This window comes from Protobothrops mucrosquamatus, unplaced genomic scaffold, assembly GCF_001527695.2.
Source record: "Protobothrops mucrosquamatus isolate PMUCROS unplaced genomic scaffold, P.Mucros_1.0 scaffold_294, whole genome shotgun sequence".
Lineage (NCBI taxonomy): Eukaryota > Metazoa > Chordata > Lepidosauria > Squamata > Viperidae > Protobothrops > Protobothrops mucrosquamatus.
In genome coordinates this window covers 1011620-1033006 of record NW_015386370.1, presented here as the reverse complement: position 1 = coordinate 1033006, position 21387 = coordinate 1011620, and the positions used below count along the sequence as shown (strand labels likewise).

Sequence of the window (21387 nt, the reverse complement as noted above, 5' to 3'; positions counted from 1 at the left end):
AATTACTTACCAAATACTTTATGTCGGACTTTCGCTAAGTTTGGCAGAATAAATCTTTATAAAACAACTTACTGTAGTTAAATCTATCTTTTTATTTATACTTTGCATACATAGAAGCATGAAGTCTGATGAAATTACATTTAATTAATTAAATTATTAATGAGATCCCTGAGGCTGATGCTGCGAAACTAAATACTGGGTATCTGGCTCAATTTTTGTAAGGAACAAACGAAGGTCTCCTCTTTCAGAAATATTCAGGCGGTTTCTTTCTTTGGTCATAATATGATTAACAGCACTAAAGCCTGAGCTTCCGGTGGTGACAGCTGGCATCGCATGGCGGCTTTTTTTAGCCGCCCGTCCGGGAGCGCATCAAAGCCTGAAGAGACAGCGTTCTCCAGCTGTCTCTCGGCTCGGAACCTCGTCCCTCGGGCGAAGAGGGGGGGTGAGTATGTCCGGATAGGGCTAGAGCTTCCTTTCACCCCGGTTTTGTTTTAATCCGGGGTGCAAGATGTTAGCTCGCCCGGAGTCTGGACGTCTCTGCGCCCCGAGACGCCTTCGCTCCTTTCTATTAGGAGCGAAGCCAGATGCAGCTCCCACCTCTGCAACTGAAGGTATTTGGATTTAAAATTATAAGCAGACAGAACTATGCAGGAGTTTGGCAACATAATGTTTTTTTTTCGAGACTTTGACTCTGAAAATTATTAACATCTTTTTTGATTTTGTGATGATTTAAAATGAGAGAAAATGGCCACGGATCTGCCGTTTCTCTGGATTACTTTCGCTTTTCACTTTTACTCTCGTCTGGTTATCAACAGGATAAACATACATTGTTGCTTCTCCGGTTCTGGAAAGTTTTAACCTCAATGAATTTATGATGCTTACTGATTGGTGACATTAATATTGTTACTCTTTTTGATGATACTTAAAGAAATTTGAAGAATGTTTTTAAAATGGCTCCGGAACTGAGGGAAAAAAGAAAAAAAAAAGTGAGAAAGTAATTTTCTTTGTTTTTACTTTTTGGTCGTTGCCTGGGATTTATTGAAAATGCCTCTATCTTTGATCATAAATGATGTACAAGATGCTGTGATGCAAGTAGTCAAGCAATATAGTGTGGAAATTAAAGATATCTGGATGAAGAGATTGGAAGAAATGGTGGCATTTATCCTTCAGAGGTTTATAGCAGAGGCTGAAGAAGGTGTGAAGGAAATGAGCAAAATCGTGGAGATTTGGAAATCGATAAGTCTGAGAAGCTGGGAAAGGAAGTGGTAATAGACTTGGTTATGGTTTTGGTGTACTTTCCTGATGAAATTTTGGGGAAAAAGCGTTTATATGGAATTAATCTATGGGTCCAGCATCGGAGAAAACCAGCTGAAGATGTTGCTGCTTGGGTTTTTGGAAGAAGCTTACAGGCTTACTACTTGCAAAAACTTCAGACACGTTACAAAATATAAAAGGCACAAGGCGTAAAAGGCTGAAGGCTTATTGACTTTGACTGATTGTGTATTAATGATGTGAAAAAGAATGAAAAATTGGGAAGAAATGTAAGACGGAGAGTTGGGGGAAAAGGAGTACTTTTGAAGCTTATGTTTTTAAACTTTTGGATTAGTAAAATATTTGTTGGAATTTAAGATGATTAAGGATATATATAAATATAATTGTATTATTTTAAAGGATTTAAAAATAAGATATTAGATGATTAATATTATATATGTATGCAAATATATTATTTTAAAGAATTTAAAAGTTGCATTTATTGGGATTAAGGTGTAAAAGGTTGAAGGTTTATTGATTTTGACTGATTTTGTATGTGAAAAAGAATGAAAAATTGGGAAGAAATGTAAGATGGAGAGTTGGGAATAAGGAATGCTTTTGAAGTCTATGTTTTTAATCTTTTGGGTTAGTAAAATGTTTGCTAGAATTTAAGATGATTAAGGATATATATATATAATTGTATCATTTTAAAGGATTTAAATAAGAAAAATAAGATATTAGATGATTAATGTCATATATGTATGCAATTATATTATTCTAAAGAATTTAAAATTTGTATTTACTGGGATTAGGATATTTGAATGATTATAAGAGAAATGGTAGAGTTTATTTTTTAGATGTTTGGATTTGGGGAAGATGGATAATTTTGTTTTGAGTTTTGAGTTAAAATAGAGTATAACTTTTGTTTTTTGTTTTTTAATTATTTGAGTTAAAGTTTTTTTTTAACTGATTGCTTTAGGAGGTGTTGAATCCTGTATTAGTTCTGGGAAGTCAGGGAGGGGAGGGGTTTAAGGGGAAATTATAAATTGATGTAGTTAATAATTATAACTATATAATGGAATTGTAATAATAAGAGGATATTCCCGGCTGGTTCCCCAAATTGCACTCGATGTGGTGGTAAGAATGCGGAAGGGATGTAGAAGTGGTAGGAGGAAAGAGGAGAGGTTGTGGGGCTAGGGGGAGGAAAGAGAGGGAAAGTGGATAAGGGTGGAGGCAAGGCGGGGACTGCCGGGAGTATCCGGAAACATTGTAAGATATTTTTTTTTGGTGGTGTTTGTAGATGCATCATTTGTATTTGTTCTTTAATTCAAAATAATAAAAAAAATTTATAAAAAAAAAACAGCACTAAAGCCTGATTCCACAAGATATGAGGTAGGGAAATGTATCAATAAACTGAATATCATTTTCCCCATATTTGGATATAAGACAGGCATTTTTTTACTTTGCCATAGGTTTTCATATCCACCACTATCAAATTTATGTTTACTTTCTTCATCATATCTAATTTCTAACAGTTCTTCTTGGCAAGTTGTATCAGCCTCTTCAATATTTGCGGTAAAAGGATTTTTCATCCAGTCATACACCTTTAATTGCAAAATATCTTCAAATCGTTTTTCCATGTCCAATTTAAGTTCGTTGAGGTGGCTACTGAATCTGTCAATATCCTCTGGAGTTACATCATCTTTTATCGATGATAATTCAGGAAACTGATGAAATTCTCTCTTCAATAGATTATAACGAAGTAGTTCAAGTTTGTCAATAAATAATGACACAATACTTTGGCAACCTATAAGAGTTTTATTAGCTCCTTGAAGTTGCAAATTGACATCATGAAATCTCTTGAAAATATCTGTCAAATAAAAGGCATCATTCTTTACTGGTTTTAATTGTTGACACAGATCGGTCTCATTATTACTTTCAAAAAATTGTATGACACTATCATATAATGCTACAAAATGAGCCAAAGATGTACCCTTTGACAGCTACCGAACTTCTGTGTGCAAAAGTAACGTAATAAAATCTTTATTATTGTCCTGGCAAAGCTGTCGAAACATTCTATCATTTTTTGCATTGGATTTGATATTGTTTATGGCTCGAATTATTATAGTTAATGATGAATGGAGACTTGTACTTAGATGTTTTCCTACAAGATGTTGTCTGTGCACCACACAATGAATACATAAAACATTTGGCACTTCTTCCTTCAAATAAGCAACAAATGCACAATAGCGACCTACCATTGATGGTGCTCCATCAGTAGCGCATGCAACAATATTATTCAAAGGAATATTATTTTTTGTAAAGTATAATTTCACAGTATTAAATATAGATAATCCTCTTGTATCTGTAATGAGATTTATTGCGAATAGCATTTCTTCTCATAATGTATTGTTTTCATCAAAATAATGTACATATGCCATCAATAAAGTATTATTACCTGCAATGGTAGACTCGTCCAATTGCATGGAAAATGAAGAGTTTTGGAGAATACTTATCAGGTTTTTTTTTCAACATTAACTGCCATTTCTTCAATTCGTCGCTTTACTGTGCTATTGCTTAGGGGCAACGTTTTTAAAATTTCAGGTATATCCTGATGCATTACTGTTGAGATAAATTCTTTTATAGAGGGTATTATTACAGTTTCTCCAATATTATAGCTTTTACCACTTTTTGCAATTAATTGTGAAATGCGATAAGCAGCAATTAATCCATCTTCATTCGCTTCATTGGATAATGTTTTATGACACAATAAACACATTGGATGTTGTTTATTTACAACAGATTCTATGATACCCATCTTCAGATACTCTGGCAAATAGCCACGAGCATATTTCTTTTTTTGAGACATGGACTCACAATATTTTGTTTGAAGCTGTAGGCATGTGCTCACTCTCACAAATCTAACTGCGTACTGACCAGTGTGACCGCAAACAAAAGAGCCTGCGCCATGTATCGTCGTCTGCGCATGCCTCTCGCGCATCGTGGATTAGGTTTGGGGGGGCGCCGGCTACCAGCTCTGCTTGTCTGTTACAGCTGGGTGGTGTGGGGGGAGATGCGCGAGCTATTCTGAGACGAGGCTCTTTTGCTTGAGGTCGCACTATAGCACCATTTAATTTCACTTATGTAACGTGAACTAAACTTATGTGCTGATGATAAAAATAGTATATTTTCAGAAATTTAAATTGTCACAGGGAATTTTATGAAAACCTAATGAAAATGTTTTTAAATAATGCTATGAAATTTTTTTAAAAAGTCAATTAAATTAAAAAAAGGAAAGTGCTTCAGTATCGGACAAAAACCCTACCGCCCACCATGAAAGCTGGAACACCCACTAGTGGGCAGTAGGGACCAGGTTGACTACCACTGACCTAGACTGTGAATGAAGTAATTTCTTCATATCAAGCCTTGTACTGGGAGAAATGTTTAATTAGGAATGAGTCCACAATAAGAAAGGAGGATTCATGCAATCCTACCATCTTTGTAATTAGCTTTATAGCAGCTGTCTCTGGAAAGCCTCTGCCTTTATTTTTATTTGCGCATCTTGTAAGTGGTATTTGGAGACTCATTCCTTCCAAACTGGGAGGCTATCTTTAGCTGAGTAGTCTGCCAAGTAGCCTCAATCCGTGAATTCATTTTAAACCCCTTTTAAAGTTATCGTCGTTCAATTCCGTGAATTTCATTAAATTAAATGATATTAATTTCTGAATAGATATATACAGGTCTGTATTTGAAGCCTTTTAAAGTATTGGTTGTCAGGATTGCATCATCTCTTTCAATGGCTCTGGGAAAAGCCCAAGTCTAGCAACCAGCAGTTAAGTTTCGACTTGTTGTGTCATTAACAGCTGATACCCATCAGCTTCATTCTTCACTTTAACTGCCTTTCCTACCTTCTTAGAGTAGCGGCATAGCTATTTACATACAAGCTCAGAACGACGGGAGCGTTCTTTCTACGTCCCAAGGCCTTGACTAAACTGAGTGGCTGAGTTTCGCCAGATCCCGCCTTTTCATCGTCGGGCTACTGTCACGCCACCGCCCCGTTTTCCCCTTTGCTTCAGTTCTTCCTCCGGACTGGAGATAGGGAGGCGGCCGCCAAGCTGGGCCCGCGAAGAGTTGGTGAGGGGCGGGGCCTTGCTTGCTGGGACCGCCCAGAAGGAAGCCTCGCCGATTCTTGGAGGCGGCGCATACCCTGATTTGTATAGTCGGTCCCGGCGTTTCTCCTTCATTTTCGATCGAACCATTAACGTTTTGGCGTTGCAGCCATGCAAAGAGTAGCTATAGTCACCGGCGCCACCAGGTGAGAGCGGATCGCTGAGATAAAGACTGGAAGGGCGGGGGGAGGATTTAATCTGTTTATGTAGTTAATTTGAAAGGATGTGCCGGTCCCATAGAAGACGATACGGCAGGAGTAGCACGCTTACATCCAGTGGGATGATGGGTAAAAGGGTAGGATCGGTGGGAACTTGAAAATATTTTACTCTGTTGAATTATGCCCCGGCTACATTTTTTACATTCTTTTAATATTTTAATTTTTGTTGACTGGCTTTTAAGAACAACCTGCTTTGTGCTAACCGTCCTCTTCAAAGCTCGGTAAAGTGAAGGGGCTCTGTGGGACAGGGATAAATGCGGTGAAACAGAATTAAATTGCATATATTAGTATAATAAATTAAAGAATGTCTTGCTATTTTTCGTTCTTGTCACCTAGCTTAATGTCTTTGCATCCCTTAACGAAAAGCAGGATAAAGGCAGAACAACTTGACTTTTTACTGACTGATAGCTAGAACACGATATTCATGTTACTTGTCTTTCCATAAGTGAAAAGGTTAGAGACTCAATAAATAATTGGATCTTAAAAGAAGGGATCCGATAGTTGCAGTTTTGTGAAAAAATATTAAAGTGTTTGGGTGTTTTTCTACACGATAAAGTTTTTTTAAAAAAAAACTGAGTAAAAAGAAGAAATTTCTCTTAACACTGTAACTTGGAGTCATCAAATTAAGTAGACTGGCAAAAGATTTAAGACCAATAAAATGAAATACTTTTTCCAACTGCATAACTCAATGATCATATTTGCCTCCACCACCTAGACAACTAGTTAAACTAAGGATTCAGAGAAAGGGGTTTTTTTCTGCTGCACCTACCCTGGTTCCCAAATTTGTAATACTGATCTCTTTCCCAGGATGCACTTAAAAGTCTCATTCAGGTCTCTTTGTGAGGGATAAGGGGATACAGTATATTACCTGTAAAAGAAATATGTTCCTGCTTTAGAAGGCAATATTTTTGAGCCTTTGCAATTTTAGTTTTGAAATCAGGCAAGGCAGAATGTTCGCAAGTTATTCTATAAATGGAACCAGAGGCTACTTTGTAGAAGGGAAAATTTTCTGAGTGAAGGGAAGAGTCCACAGAGTGAAGATGCTTTGTTAGAGGACTTCATAACCAATAAGGCAATCCTGCCCCATGTTTTGATGCCATTTTGCCTATAGTGTCTTGAACTAAGAAGCAAGACCTGTGAGTAGCTGGAAAGTAGACTTGTCTGTATACTCTCATTCCAGACTCTCCTTTTCCAGAACCATCATAAACCCCTCAGGTCATCCTTGTCAGTCTGATATGGATTGGTGATTCCCTTTTCCATTATAGTCTGCTTGGCAAAGAAATTTCATTGATTGTATATGTGAAACGAGCAGCAGATGGCTTATCTTGGACTATTTGGATTTTACGTTTCTCCTTACCAATTTTTTTTGTTTCTGGAATGACACAGTTATATTTGTCAGATATTAGTGGTGCTAATTGTGTGTGTAGATTCTGAGTCATCCAGGTTATTAAGTTCATTTCTAAAGTTAAAACTGAAGAAGCTTCTTGGATAACAAGTGAAACATTTTAGAAGAAAAAGCCAAGAAAGACCTGTTACCTTTTGGAAAAAGGTCTTTTGGAACTACTGATACTAATATGCCCCACAACTAATTATTCATGTCTAGCTTTAACAACCCTCTATATGCTTGTCACACTATTGCATCAATCTGTATTTCTAATGATATCCAGTTCTTTGGCTAATGAGCCAACAGCTTTCTATCAAATATAGTAATGGCAGATAAATCTTTTGTGCAAGTCTGTTGGATCTGTACCCAAAGAATTGGGTGATCCCTTATAAATAAGGTTTTTTTCTTCATTATAACAATGTCCTACCTTCCCAACATTCACATTCATCATATCTACACAATAATAGTGAGAGTATTTGTCACATGAAAGGAGAACAGGGATGCACTGTAAGCTGGATCCCTTTCCAAGATCCTCTTCTGCATGCTAAATGAAGTCATTGAGGACTAAGTAAAGCCACCAGTGAAGACATGTTTTGGGGTCTGCTGGATCACTGTTCCTACCCTACTGTATCTCAGAACTATTAATTTATAAAATCTCTTTTAACACCTCTAGGAAAATCACTTTGGTATCAATGGAATGCATACATTTAGGGAGAGATACCAGGGAATATACTTTTTCAACTGTTGCATAATGAATTTCATAGAGGGTTGATAGTGATACTCTATGACAGGCCTTAACTGTATGTTGTTACTCTTGCAGTGGGATTGGTTCTGCGCTGTGTGAACGTCTGCTCCAGGAAGATGAAAACATCCATCTCTGTTTAGCCTGTAGAAATATGGAAAAAGCCAATGCCACCCGTGACAACCTATTATCTTCCTTCCCCCGTGCACACATCAGCATTGTTAAAATAGATGTTGGCAGGCTGGAATCTGTCCTACATGCAGCTCAAGAAATAAAGATAAGGTATAGGGAGGAGAAGGGCAATTAGATGAGTAGTTAGAAGCAATATATGGGGGGGGGGGATTGCTCCTATATGTAGCTCAGGAAATCCTGCTCAATCAGTTCTCCAGGATAGATTTCTAAGTCATACTCATATTGCATATTTCTACAATAAGTTAATCTTGAATAATTTCTCAAGTAGTGGCTATATTAAGGATACCAGTCATTTTTTCAAAGCAGACTGAAACATTCAGTAGCAGAAACAAGTCAGGACCAGTCACAAAATGACAGTGAGAGGAGGCAATGGAGTCCTTGCACTATTTCTTCTGCAAACAACTGAGAACCTTGACTAGCAAAAAAGCAATAGAACAATGGGAGAAAGGAAAGGGCATAGCTACAAAGCATGCTTTTTGCTGGTCCCTTAACTGCAATTAATTCTAATTTTACTTTTAGGCTTTAAGCAGTAGTTGTTTTAATATAAAATGGCTGGTGCTGATTTTTCCCCCCTCTTCACTGACCTAGGATGCTTTTCTTATGGAGTATGAATTATGGAATATGTAAAAATTGCTGCCATAAGATAACTGGAGAATTGTTAATCCAAGCTTTTCTTAACTGTTTTGGACCAATAACAAAGATAATTGTGCTTATGTAGAATGTGAGTAAATAGATCATTTGGGTATCCTTTATAAATATTGGAAGTTCGTCCCCATCAGTGCCAAGAAGAACGTCTAATGGTGTATTGTAAGAACCATAATCGCACTGCTTAATGTCTAAACATGTCCTCGTACAGTTGACAGAATCAAGTAGTAATACTTTTCCTGGACTCTTTGTCTTCAGGCATTTATGTTTAAATGCTCTGTTAAGAGAAGAAAACTAATTTTCCTAAATGTGAATGCAAGACAAAGGTTTTTTTGTTTTGTTTTGTCTTCCTGCTCAGTGAGAGGTCATTCTAAGATCAGCCTTCTGCTTTCTCTCTGAAACAGTTCAGTTAAGCATAAATATGAACACTTAGTCCAGAAATTCCTCTTTGAGGAAGATATGGTGTTATTAGATATTACATATTGACGTATTGCATTTCTAGATTAGTTATGTATTTAAGCCTTTTAAGTTAAAGAGGGTTTTTGTTTTTGGCAAGGCATTTTGGAGACTGCCTGAGTTTTCTTGCAATAACCAGGTTTTACCTTCATTGTATAGATTTCACCGATTGGATTATCTCTTCTTGAATGCTGGGGCCATGGTCAATCCACATATCAGTTTCTGGGCATTTTTACGTGGCCTCTTCTCCAGGTATATTATATAAGCTGGGTTAATTGTTCTTTTTCTACATGACTCCGAAAAATTCCTTCCTTCCTTCCTTCCTTCCTTCCTTCCTTCCTTCCTTCCTTCCTTCCTTCCTTCCTTCCTTCCTTCCTTCTTTCCTTCCCTATAGGGATCAACCATTTATATTGCCAACAGCAATTTCGATAGAGGACACTAGCCAATTGTATGTTACAGAAAAATACAAGTGGCTCACTTTTTGTTATTTTCACTGAAGTCTTGGGGAGCATCTAAAGCTTTACCAGAGATTGCTACACATCATTGCTTGAGATGATGGAATATTTTGGATTATAAATCTTTGATTGATGAACAATTTTTACTATAAAGTCCACCTACAAAAAATAAAATGGATGTCCCATACTCAGTTTTAAATGGTAAAAAAACATCCCTAACATCTGTCCCCAAAGTCTTCAGTTTGATATACCACCAAGAAAATATGGATGAAAATCAGAAAGAAATTCTCTCCATGTTGAAATCAATACAAGAGACTATTGCTTTAGCTCGTGATGAGACTAAAATAACACAAGATAAAAGAACAATTTTCTAACCTAAACAAACCCAGAAAATGACTACAAAGAAGGAACTAGCAACTCAGGAAATAGAAGGAAAACTAGAGGAAGCAGATCCAAAGATGGAGGACCTAAAGGAAGGAACTAACAGACAGACTCAGACAACTGAAGAACTAGAAGACGTAGCCATCTTACCAATCAAGATTTCAGAACACATTTGAGGAAAAAGAAGAATAACTGATTGAATGGAAGATAGAGCTGTTAGGAGAACTCTGGGGAATTGGAGAAGGAGGGAGGCTGTTTAATGAATATTAATATTGGCTGAGAGTTCTTCCAAAAATACAAATAGTCTTTTTTATTCCAAACTATATACACAAAAACAGAGGAAGAATTACTTGATGATTCAAATGCATTGACTTGGAAAGTTAGTTGGCAAAGGAAGAAAGCTAGAGTAAGACTGAAGAAAATAGAGGTTTTGACTCATTAGTTGGGACATTATACTATTAATTAGATGTTTGAATATGATGGAGAATAGATAATTGCTAGAAATAGAAGTATTATTATAACTAGAAAGATAAGATTTGTAATTAGAATATTAAATTTTGGTGTGAGAAGGGAAAAAGGAAAATGCTAAATAGTTTGAATAAGGGAAGTTTTTGGTTACCCAAATATAACTTATTTGGAATGATAAATAATAGAGACATTTTGAACACTGATGAAAAATTAAAAATTAAAAAAAAGTGAAAACAGGATATTGATTGAACATACGGATGTTAAGTGCAAATGCAATTAGGATATGTTTTGGTTAGAAAAGATATTTTAAACTGACATTATTGATATTATTAGAAAAATGTAACAAAGATGTTGATATTTAATTGTATATTTACTAATAACAAGAATTGTATTTGTAAATATACAATTAAATATCAACATATTTAAAGAAAGATATATTTTGGTTTGGAGAAGATGGATAGATTATATTGAGAACAAATATGGAACTAAAAAGTTTCATTTGGTTTTTGAGTAAATTTTAGATTGTTAATGTAGTTTATTTCTTTTTAATTAGTAATAAGATGTTATAATTATAGTGTTTAATATGTCTGTTTAGAAGAGAGTTAAAGGATGTTATAGAATTGTTAATTGAATAGTGATATAATGTAAGATAGAGTATACTTATTGTATNAAATATGGAACTAAAAAGTTTCATTTGGTTTTTGAGTAAATTTTAGATTGTTAATGTAGTTTATTTCTTTTTAATTAGTAATAAGATGTTATAATTATAGTGTTTAATATGTCTGTTTAGAAGAGAGTTAAAGGATGTTATAGAATTGTTAATTGAATAGTGATATAATGTAAGATAGAGGATATTTATTGTATTGTTAACTCTGTGATTTGCTCTGGGAAGTCGGGGGGAGGGAGGGGGGTGGGGAAGGGTGGGTTTCGGGGAGGAGGGGAGTTATATTGTAAAACTTTTAAAAATTTTCAATAAAAAAAAGAAAAAAAAGAATTGTATTTGCCTAGTGTGGGAAAACAGGTACTATCGGAAGAAGAGAGGAAACATTTGATGGTGTAATATTGGATCTAGACTGAAGAAGTTAATTACTAATGGACCCAGACAACACGTTGTTTATTAAGTATTTGACTGTAAAACTAGAAAATTAATAAAATATTTATAAAAATAAATAAATAAAACTTTACCAGAGATTGCTAATGGTCAAGTTTAAAAATTCTAGACAGGAGTTAAGGAGTCTGCCAATTCTCACAATAACAACAAGGAAAAATCAGACCGCTACACAAATGCAAGGAAATGATATTTTTGGTAATGATTAAAGGTTCGAGTCATTTCGTTGGTAAAATTAAATGTAATGTCTTATCTTCTTTTCAGCAGAGTATTTCGAATGCTCTCCACTGCAGAGGGGCTGATGACCCAGCAGGACAGGGTCACTTCAGAAGGCCTGCAGGAAGTCTTTGCAACCAACTTCTTTGGACATTTTGTATTGGTAGGGAAGTTTGAAGCAAGTGCTTGTATGTCTCGTAGTTTCGACTCCTGAAACTAGGCATGTCATCATAGCATTGATTTTGTAAAATTGCTGTTTCCCAGTTCTATAGGCTTGAGATCTTCTATAGAGGGGTGTCAAACTCAATTTCATTGAGGGCCGCATCAGCATTGTGGTTGCCCTCGGGAGGGGGGGCGGTTGGGTGTGGCTAGCATGGGTGTGGCTGGGGTAGGCATGGCCAGCTCGACATTGCTCACGTCGGATGCGTGTGCAGGCCTGGGGTGGATCCAAGGGTCTCCGGTGGAGGAGGGTGGGACCAGGGTGAGCGCTGGGACATGGTCCACTGGAGAAGCCTCACCGTCCCTCTCAGGCCGTGCTGGGGGGGCCCGGAAGATGGCACGGGCTGCCCAGAGCCTTGGGCAGCAGAGGTCAAGCGCCCAGCCCTTGAGTTCAAGGACCCCACAGCCTAGCCTAGCCTAGCCCCATTTCCCCAAGGGGCCACCCAGCTGCCTCCTCCTCGAGGCTGCTGCTGCTGTGTTTGCTCTCCTTGGCCAAGTTGCTCATGGTGTTGCGGGAGGGCAAAATGTGTGGGTCAGAGGGAAGCCCACTCCCTCTCCATGCGAGGAGACCCAGCTTTGTAACCAAAGCATCCTCAGCGATAGGATGGGAGACCACCAGGAGAGGTCAGGAGGAGGGGACAAGGGGATGGCGAAAGGGCAGCAGGGTTGCTCGGGGCCAAGTGCTAAGGCAGGCGTTCCCTCAGACCCTTCCTCCCTCTCATTATAATCTACCTTACTTCCTTTCCTCCTTTCTTCTTTTTCCTTCCCTCTTCATTCTCCTTTCCTTCTTCTTCTTTCCCCTCTTTCTTTCTTTTTGTTTGTCTTTCCTCTTTCCCTTTCTCCTTTCCTGTCCCTTGTTGGATGCTCAAATGCAAAAGAGGGAACATTTCTCGATGCCTCCTTGCCTTGTGATCAAATGCCACTTTTGCTAGTAGTCTGTGGCCACTTAAAAAACAGAGAACAAACCAGGCTCAGTTTATCCCATGCTTGCATGTAGTGGGGGCATCCATAGACAACAGTACAGCAGAACTGTCAAAATGGTGGCTGTGATAGTTGATCAGAGCTTCTCTGTTTTTTATGGGCAACAGCTTTAACATTTAGGAACAGAGGTAAGTTAGTTGCTTTTCTATTAATACATAATCCTTAAAAGAGCTCTCCTGAAGGGACTCTGCCATGGTCTAATTCCGACTGGAAATATAGCAAAGGAAAATATTTTCCCCTACTCTGCTTTGTCCTGTTTTCCCACTGGAAATGGCTATTTGCAACACACAAGGAAGGGATACTTTCCTAAGGGTTCACAATTCAAGAATACCAGTGTTAACTTGGATTGCCAATAAAGTCCTGTCTGTGACAAAAGAGAACACAAAATTGCTTTCTCCTTTGAGCCCAAGTCTCAATGGATCCAGGATTGAAGCAGAACTGTGTGAACTGGGGCATCTTCAACCAAGTTGCCTCTCCTTCTTTCCTTCCTTTTTTCCCTCCCTCCCACCCTCCGTTCCTCCATTCCTTTCTCCCTCTCTTTTTTCCCTCCCTCCGTTCTTCCCTTCCTCCGTTCCTTCCTCCCACCCTCTGTTCCTCCCTCCCTTTTTCCCTTCCTCCCTTTTTTCCCTCTCCCTCCCACCCTCCCTTCATTCCTCCCTTCCTTCCTCCATTCGTTCCTTTGCCTTCTCATCTCTTTCCTTCCTCCGCGCTCAGGAAGGGGTGATGGGAGGGGGAGAGATTGCCAGCGCTGTGGGTGGGTGGGGGCAGTCCCCTCATGGTTGCGAGGCTGGAGATGCTGGGGAGGGGTGCTGATCTACAACCTGGTTGCGTCTATCAAAGCCAGAATGCGCTCAGCCTTAGATCCACCAGGCAGCCCTGGAACCAGCAAGGAGCTGCCCCACCGCCTCTGTCCTGTCCTCTGGGTGTACGCACAGGAAAAAGCCGGTGTCCTGGGTGAAGTCAGCCTGCGGGGCAAGACAGCCAACAGGGATGCTGGACTCCGCTTGCGCACATGCCCAGGGGACGGGACTGGACGGGGCTGCCCCGTGGATCTAAGGCTGAGTGCATTCTGGCTTTGATGTTTGACATGTCTGTTCTATAGGCTTGGTTTGTTTACTTTCAGATCCGGCAGCTGGAGCCTCTGCTGTGTTGCCTTGAAAAACCTTCCCAGCTCATCTGGACTTCTTCAGTCAGTGCTCATAAGTCTAACTTTAATCTTGATGACATCCAACACAAGCAGGGCAAAGAGGCCTACAGCTCCTCTAAATACTGCACTGATCTTACAAGTGTGGCTTTAAACAACCATTTCAACAAGCAGGTGAGGCCCAGCTCTTCCAATAGCGGACCACAACAGAAACATCAAAGAACAAGTATGCTGTCCATGTGGCTGGAAAGATAAGAGTCAAAGTTTGTAAATAATGCATAATTGAGATTTCTAAATCTTCAGAGACAGAGAAGGGGCAGCTTTATAGATTTCAATACCTTATAACATCGGCCTCCATAGCAACTAATAGAATCAAGTAAGGTGTTGTAAACAAATGTGCATATTTCAGATAAGCCTGGAGAGCAATTTCATTCTATTCATTCATTCTCTATTGGCCTCAAGGCCAAATACCTCCCTTTTACTCCTCTGCTGTTTATATCCATGAAAAGCAGAAGAGACCATTTTGGAAAAGGAAGCTTAGAAAAATATTTATTTCCTTCTTTGGGTGTGTATTAGCCAACAGGCATAGGTGAGCATGACTATGAGTAGTGTGATTATATTTTATATGATGAACTTCTCTCCACCTCCCATCTCTTCCCCTCTCCCCTTTTTCCTCAACTAGGGTTTATTTTCAAGTGTCATGTGTCCAGGTATTGTAATGACCAATCTGACTTATGAAATGATGTCCCCTCTGTTATGGAAGCTGTTTTTCCCTTTCTTCTGGCTGGTAAGTGCCTTTTGAAGTATTATTGCACCACAGAGGTAAAGTTGAAGGAAATAAGGATTGATTCAATTTCACAAAGAATCCTAGGAAAAACTGAATTTGCACACCCAGGATTCAGCATAATGTAAAAAATACAAAAAAATTATGCTTACAATCTCTTATACAGGCATAAACTACTTCGTACCTGCAGGTGCCAGTATGTTCCTAAACACCGATGCCCAACAGATTCTCTGCCCTATTGACTTTGTAAAGGAATTCTTTGCAAATAGAAGCTGGCATATTGCCAAGGGAGGCAATTGTCTTTAGAAACATATTTATTAAGAAGTCTACCTTTCTTTGCAAAAGTTTCCATTGAGGTGATGGTTCTGGCTTATCTTCCAATAAATGGATGCTTTGTTATGGCTGTATCCATTGTGGCAAGGTTCCCATGGTGGCCATTTTGTGATTACATCCAGTATATCAGAGGTCTCCAACCTTTCTGGGCTTGCGGCCTGCAGGGAAGGAAAGTAGTTTCCAAATTGGTGCGCGCATGCACACGCACGCAAACAGGGCCATGCAGCATTGGCAGCCCCATTCATACATGCAGCATGCGCTGGTGCCGTACACATGTGTGAACAGGCCGCACAACCCACCCTGTGCTAGTGATCCCGTTCACGCATGTGCAAATGGGCAGCACACACCCACTTGGAGCTAGTGGCCCCGTTCGCACCCGCGCACATGCAGCAATGAGGCCGTGGGCACTAGCGCAAGTGGGGAATGCGCACCCACATGTGCACGCATGAGCCAGCCATTTCCACGGCCCGCTGGCCAAGAGCCGCGGCCCATAGGTTGGGGACCCCTGCACTATATGATGTTAAAATTCCAACTAGTTTCTTAGCTCAGAAAGGTTGCCCATCCATCGTATACAGTAGTACCCACAGTGCAAATCCTATTTGAGAATTTTCTTACTGGAATATTAGAACGGCTAATATTCAGTGAAATTGTGAAACTGATTCCTTTGAAACAGATTTTTTTAGTTTAGTGTGTTTTCAAGGGGGAAGAAAATGTTAACTTCTTGCTTGTTTTGCTCTACCAGTTACGCCTGTGCACCCCTACATATACTCTGGCACCATACAATGGAGCAGAAGCACAGGTAAAATACTATTAGATATATCCATGGCTCAGGGCACCTTCACATCCATTTGGTTCTGTCATGTCCTATATAGATCCCATGGCTCAAAGCTGATAGCAATTTTATTGTGGTATAAAGCAAAACTCTTGCAGATATTGTGGGCTTGGTCTTCCATGTGTACTTAGCACATTTCTTTTAATGAAAAAATAGGCAGTAAAACTAGGCAAATAATCTATAAAAACAGTGTATGACATACATAAAAGATTTCTTTCCCTCACAGCTGTGGACTGCAGACTGATCTTGTAGAGTTAGAAACAGAAGTAGAACTCCAACAGTGACCAGGAGAGATGAGTTTGCATGCACCCTGAAATCAGCAAGGTTCTCTTATAACCTGAGCAATGCTTCCATCTCTTTTAACATATTGGTATTGCTTGTGTTCTAGACTGACCTGCTTATTATCTTCTTTAGCAGTTTCTCTACCATTCCTTAGATAGATCACCCTGTTCCTTGTTTTCTGTGATGAGGCTCCCAGTGCTGAGAGGCTCTCAGCACTGTCATGGAGTGTCTTGAATGGAGAGTCCATGGAATAAGAAATGTTTGGGTTCCCTTCTAGATTTGGTTGTTTAAGCAGAAGCCAGAGTTGCTGGATCCCCTGGTGAAATATCACAGTTGTACTACCATTTTGGGGAGGAATTATACTGAGAGCCGCAAGGTAAGTAAATTCCATTGAGGAAGTGATATAATAAGCACTCTTTCTGTAGGGTTGTAGGGTGCTGTGCAATACATTTCTGGACAGTTCTACAACCAGGCAGTGTAAATTAGGGATCCCACTGAGAATTACCAGAAAAACCTTTCCAGCACATCTTATAAACAATCACATAGGAAATGTTAATGAATCTGGAATTTTAGAAATTGGAGAGATATTTCTGTGTAAGCCTGTGCATATTTCTGTGCAATAATCCCCATTTATCCAAAATTTCTATCCCCCTAATTTTCTTATGTTAGACCCTAGTCACATACAGGTAGTCCTCGAGTTATGATAGGTCATTTAACAACAGTTCAAAGTCACGATAGATACCCAAAAAGTACTTATGTATGTTATGTATGTTGCAGCACGTCTGTGGTTGTTTGCCCTTACAACCGGACCAGGACTGACCGCAGAGACGCTGCAACATATCTCGTCCCACCACTTATTTCCCCCCTATCCTGCTCCGGTTTGCCATAGGCACTGAGCCTGCAGGTTATATACACTCCTGCCCACCCCCCATCACTGATCGCTCACTTACCTTTCCAGAGCTCAGGATGTCGAGGTAGAAAAAGAGGACAGACCACTCCATTATACAGCCACGTGGTGCAAAAGAAGAGTCTTTCTGAGATGCTGGCAAAGCTCTGTGTTATCAGTAAAACTCTTCCCATGCTACCTCTCCCTTCCTGCAAATGCACACGACCACATATTGCCTCTTTCTCCCAGTGAATGCAACTTCTTCCCTTGGTATCATTCTCCCTTTTCTCTCTGCAAACACACACACACCACACCGCCTCTTTCTCCCAGCAAACACACACATGCAGCAAGGAATAGTTTACCCCCACACACACACAAATCCATTCCCTGAGAGCACATAACATTTGCCTGCAGAAAGAGGGAGAGTGATAGCAAGGAAAGGAGTTTGCTGCTGTTTCTCTGAGAGAAAGAGGCAGCATGTGGCCACATGCATTTGCTGGAAGAGAGAGGCAGCATGTAGCAAGGAAAGAGTTTTGCTAAAAACTCAGAGCTTTGCCAGCATCTCAAAAAAGCTGCTTTTCTGTCATGTGGTCCAGTTAATGGAGCAGCCTGTCCTCCTTTCCCACCCTGACATCCTGAGCTCTGGAGATCTTTGAAAGGTAAATGAGCGATTGATCAGTGGTGGATGCAGGGGCTGGGTACAGAGGAGGCCCAAGTGAAGAGTGGGGGAAGGCATAGGGAGGCCAGAGGAAGGTGGGTCTTGTTCCTGCACTGCCCCCCCCCCAATTGTCTTCTCCACCCTTGATTTACCCCTCACTCACTTAACAATCCATGCATTTGTTTAACAAATACATTGAGGAGAGCTGAGGTGGAGGCTCGTTCACTTAACATGAATCACTTAATATCCTATCTTCCTACCTTAATGTGCAATTACGGTTGTAACTCAAGGACTACGTGTACACATTTTATCATTCTAAATACTATATGTGAGTTGATTTTCCTGATAACCACTCTGTCCAGATGTTGCAGACACATGTGGAAACAAGGTTCTTTAGGCATATCCCAAACTGGATCTTGAGAAATACACAAACCCAGCATTTTGAGTTTGTCTCTCCTCCCTCCAGTCTAGTTCCCTGGGATTTTTCTATTCACAGCTCTTAGGGAGAGGTTCAACTGCTGTAACATGCAGGGGTCTCATTTAATCTTGTTGCCCTCCAGCTTTCTGACATTGGATTTGCATTGCAAATACTTTCAGTGTCAAACCTACAAAACTACTTTTGGTCACAGCCATCTTTCTTCTTCATTTTTTGGCTTGCCACAACTTTGTAGGGAGGCAAAATGCATTCTTCTGTTCCAGACAAAACAATAACTTTCTTATGGGAACCAAGGTCAAATCGCTCAAGGGTTTGGCGGGTACATAATTAGTGGGTGGGGAGTATAACTTTTACTTTGTAACCTTTGGGGGGGGTGGAACTTCCAGTCTTGGTTTCACCTTTGTTCATGCTGATATTATGTAGCCATTAAAATTGTTCTTTGAGGAAAACAAATGCCTCAGAGTTCTTACTTCTTTTGGTTTCATCTATCGGAACCATGACATTCAGCTTCAGTGGTTTTTAATTGGGCAACTTCGTGGGGAGAAAAATCTCACAGAGGACAGAAGCTGAGTTAGCACCTGAAATCTCCCCCATCAATTTAATTAATTAATTAAAATTAATTTAATTTTATTTATTAAATGCATATGCATAGTTAATTATTGCCTGTTTCTTTGACTTCCAGATGGGTATTAATGAAGACACAGCAGAGAAACTGTACAAGAAGTTGTTGGAATTAGAAAAAGAAGTTTTAGTGAGCAACAATCACCCAGATAAAAAATAGCAAGACAGCTGTTCACAGGAAAATGTTTCTTCCACTTGGAACACTCTTTATTATTATTGTTTGCCTTTGCAAATCAGATTTTCCTAGGGACTGCTGTAGATGATTGTGTGACTAGAATGTGAAAGAAACTGGACAGTTGCTTGTCTGAAATGGTATAGAGTCTCCTGCTTGAGCAGGAGGTTGGACTAGAAGTCCTCCAAGGTCCCTCCCAACTGTATTCAGATTGATTGACCTTATTTCTCCTCGCAAAGGTATTTTTATAATATTTTTTTTGGCCAACATCCTAATGCTGATGCTTTTTCATTCAATGTATGCCACCCCCACCTGGGGCCTCAAGTAACCCTGCCTTGGGGCTCCAAGTACTTTGACTGTGGCCCCAAACACTGTCCTGGCATTAGATTGTATGAAAGAAATCCAAGCACCCTTCTTGGGACCCCAAAACTGGTGGGGGGGGACTGACAAACCAGTCTGGACTGACAAAGCCCAAGGAGGCACATCCTCAGCAGATTCTGTAGCTGCCGTAACAGTTTGTAGATCACTCCTCTGCTTTCTCAAGGTGGATTCAGCTGTGACAGCTTCAAGCTTATCAGTATGAGGTCTCTTGCAGCTTGGATTTAAAGCAATAGTTCCATCTGGGAGAGACTGCTCTAGGAGTGGGCATACTTTCTCTGAGCAGAAGACACATATTGGGAATATTGAAAAAATGCTCAAGAAGGGCTTCATTCTAAAAAGCATAGAGGGATAACAAAATTTCCATACATTGCCTTCTTCCTGATAACCATTCTGCATGTAGTAAATCTATCAGAGTGTATTCGCAGCAGAGCAGCTAGTTCAGAGATGGCCTAACAGCTTTTCTATCACTCCAACACCCTCTAGTTGTTCTGTTGTTGTAAATTTGCAAGGTAATCTGGTTGGTCTGCAAACAGAAGTTATTGGTCACCTCTTGGATTATCTGATTGATTGTTGTTTTCTTTATAGGTATTCTTTCCTCTCATGTTTTTGGGAGCGAGAGAAAGGCCTGCTCTGGTTTCAGTTTCTGAATTAGCCACCCATATCCATCAGTAGGTGTCCTCCTGGGTCCTTCTGCAATATTTGGGTGACTCTTAATAAACTTTGCAAAAGATTCTTTAGCAGTCAACCTTATTTATGACATTTGATAAAAGTTCATAGATTGAATTTACAGTTTGAGCTGTAAGCAAACATTGTCTGGAAAGGAAGTCTGTTGCATTCCCCCTTTTTAAATTTGTTACATTCCCATCCTGGGCAAGGAAAGCGGTGGCTGAGCAAACCGCTGAGTTCCAAGGAGGGGAGATATTTTCTGTGAGAGAAGCAGAAAGTTCTATATGCTGTTTGCTTTCAAGTTCGGTTTATAAGTCCCATTCCAATGAGTCACATAAATTAGATCTATCTGGCAAGGAGACTGCAGATGAGTTACTTACTGCAGCAGACTGTCTACTTGCATTATAATCTTCCATTTTCTGCTGCTTCAATGGCTTGGATGAACTATGTGCTGCAAAGTGTGCACACTGTCTCTTTCTCTTTTTCCCCATTCTTAAAAATCCTAGCTTGTTAAAATGTAGGTAAAACACAATGGCAGCCTCTCCAATATATATGCTTTTATAAAAAGTCATACAAGGGTTAAAATGGGTTAAAACTGGGCTAAAAATACAAAGTTAAAAAAACCTTTACTTTTGGAGGCACTCTTTACAGCAGTGGTTCTCAACCTGTGGGTCGGGACCCCATTTGGGGTCGATCGACCATTTCACGGGGGTCGCCAAGCAAGGCTGTCCACCATTTTTTTTGTCCGCCATTTTTTTCCCCTTTTCCGGCGGGTGCCTTACCTCCCTTGGGCTGGGCCAGCTGGTGGTCAGCCTGCTCCGTCTCTGCTGCTTGCCAGCTATGCCTCGGCCGGCGCAGGGGGCGGAACCACGCATGCACGGCGCTCCCGGGCAGGGAAAGTCCTCGACTTACGACCGGTTGGGTAGTCCTCGACTTACGACCGGTTTAGTCCTCGACTTACGACTGGTTTAGTCCTCGACTTACGACCGGTTTAGTCCTTGACTTACGACCGGTTGGGGTCGCGGCATTAAAAAGGTTGAGAACCACTGCTTTACAGCCTTTGCTGCCTGTTCACCATCTTAGCTCCACTTCCTCATTATGTGATAAAGAATTGTGCAAACAATTAGAACATCATTAGATTATGCTCAGTGCATTTTTATATATGTATGTATATGAGTAGCCTACAATTGGATATTTTACTATTTCTGGCCATATGGCTGTAATAAACTGATTTGATTCCTTTTTTCAAAAGACTGTATAATCAAGGTAATAGTGTTGAGCATTTCTGTAGCTAAAGATGTTCATGT

The 21387-nt window shown here is 39.9% G+C and overlaps 1 protein-coding gene across 1 annotated transcript; it reads left to right on the top strand.

Annotated features, from left to right (window-relative positions):
* The first annotated feature begins 5506 nt into the window (after window positions 1-5506).
* Window positions 5507-19154, top strand: HSD17B7 (hydroxysteroid 17-beta dehydrogenase 7). Its single transcript, XM_015832038.1, has 9 exons — window positions 5507-5566; window positions 7843-8046; window positions 9217-9309; window positions 11734-11848; window positions 14009-14203; window positions 14712-14816; window positions 15889-15945; window positions 16538-16636; window positions 18923-19154. The coding sequence occupies exons 1-9, from the start codon at window positions 5532-5534 to the stop codon at window positions 19019-19021; spliced, it is 1002 nt and encodes a 333-aa protein (XP_015687524.1). The 5' UTR covers window positions 5507-5531; the 3' UTR covers window positions 19022-19154.
* Window positions 19155-21387: the final 2233 nt, after the last annotated feature.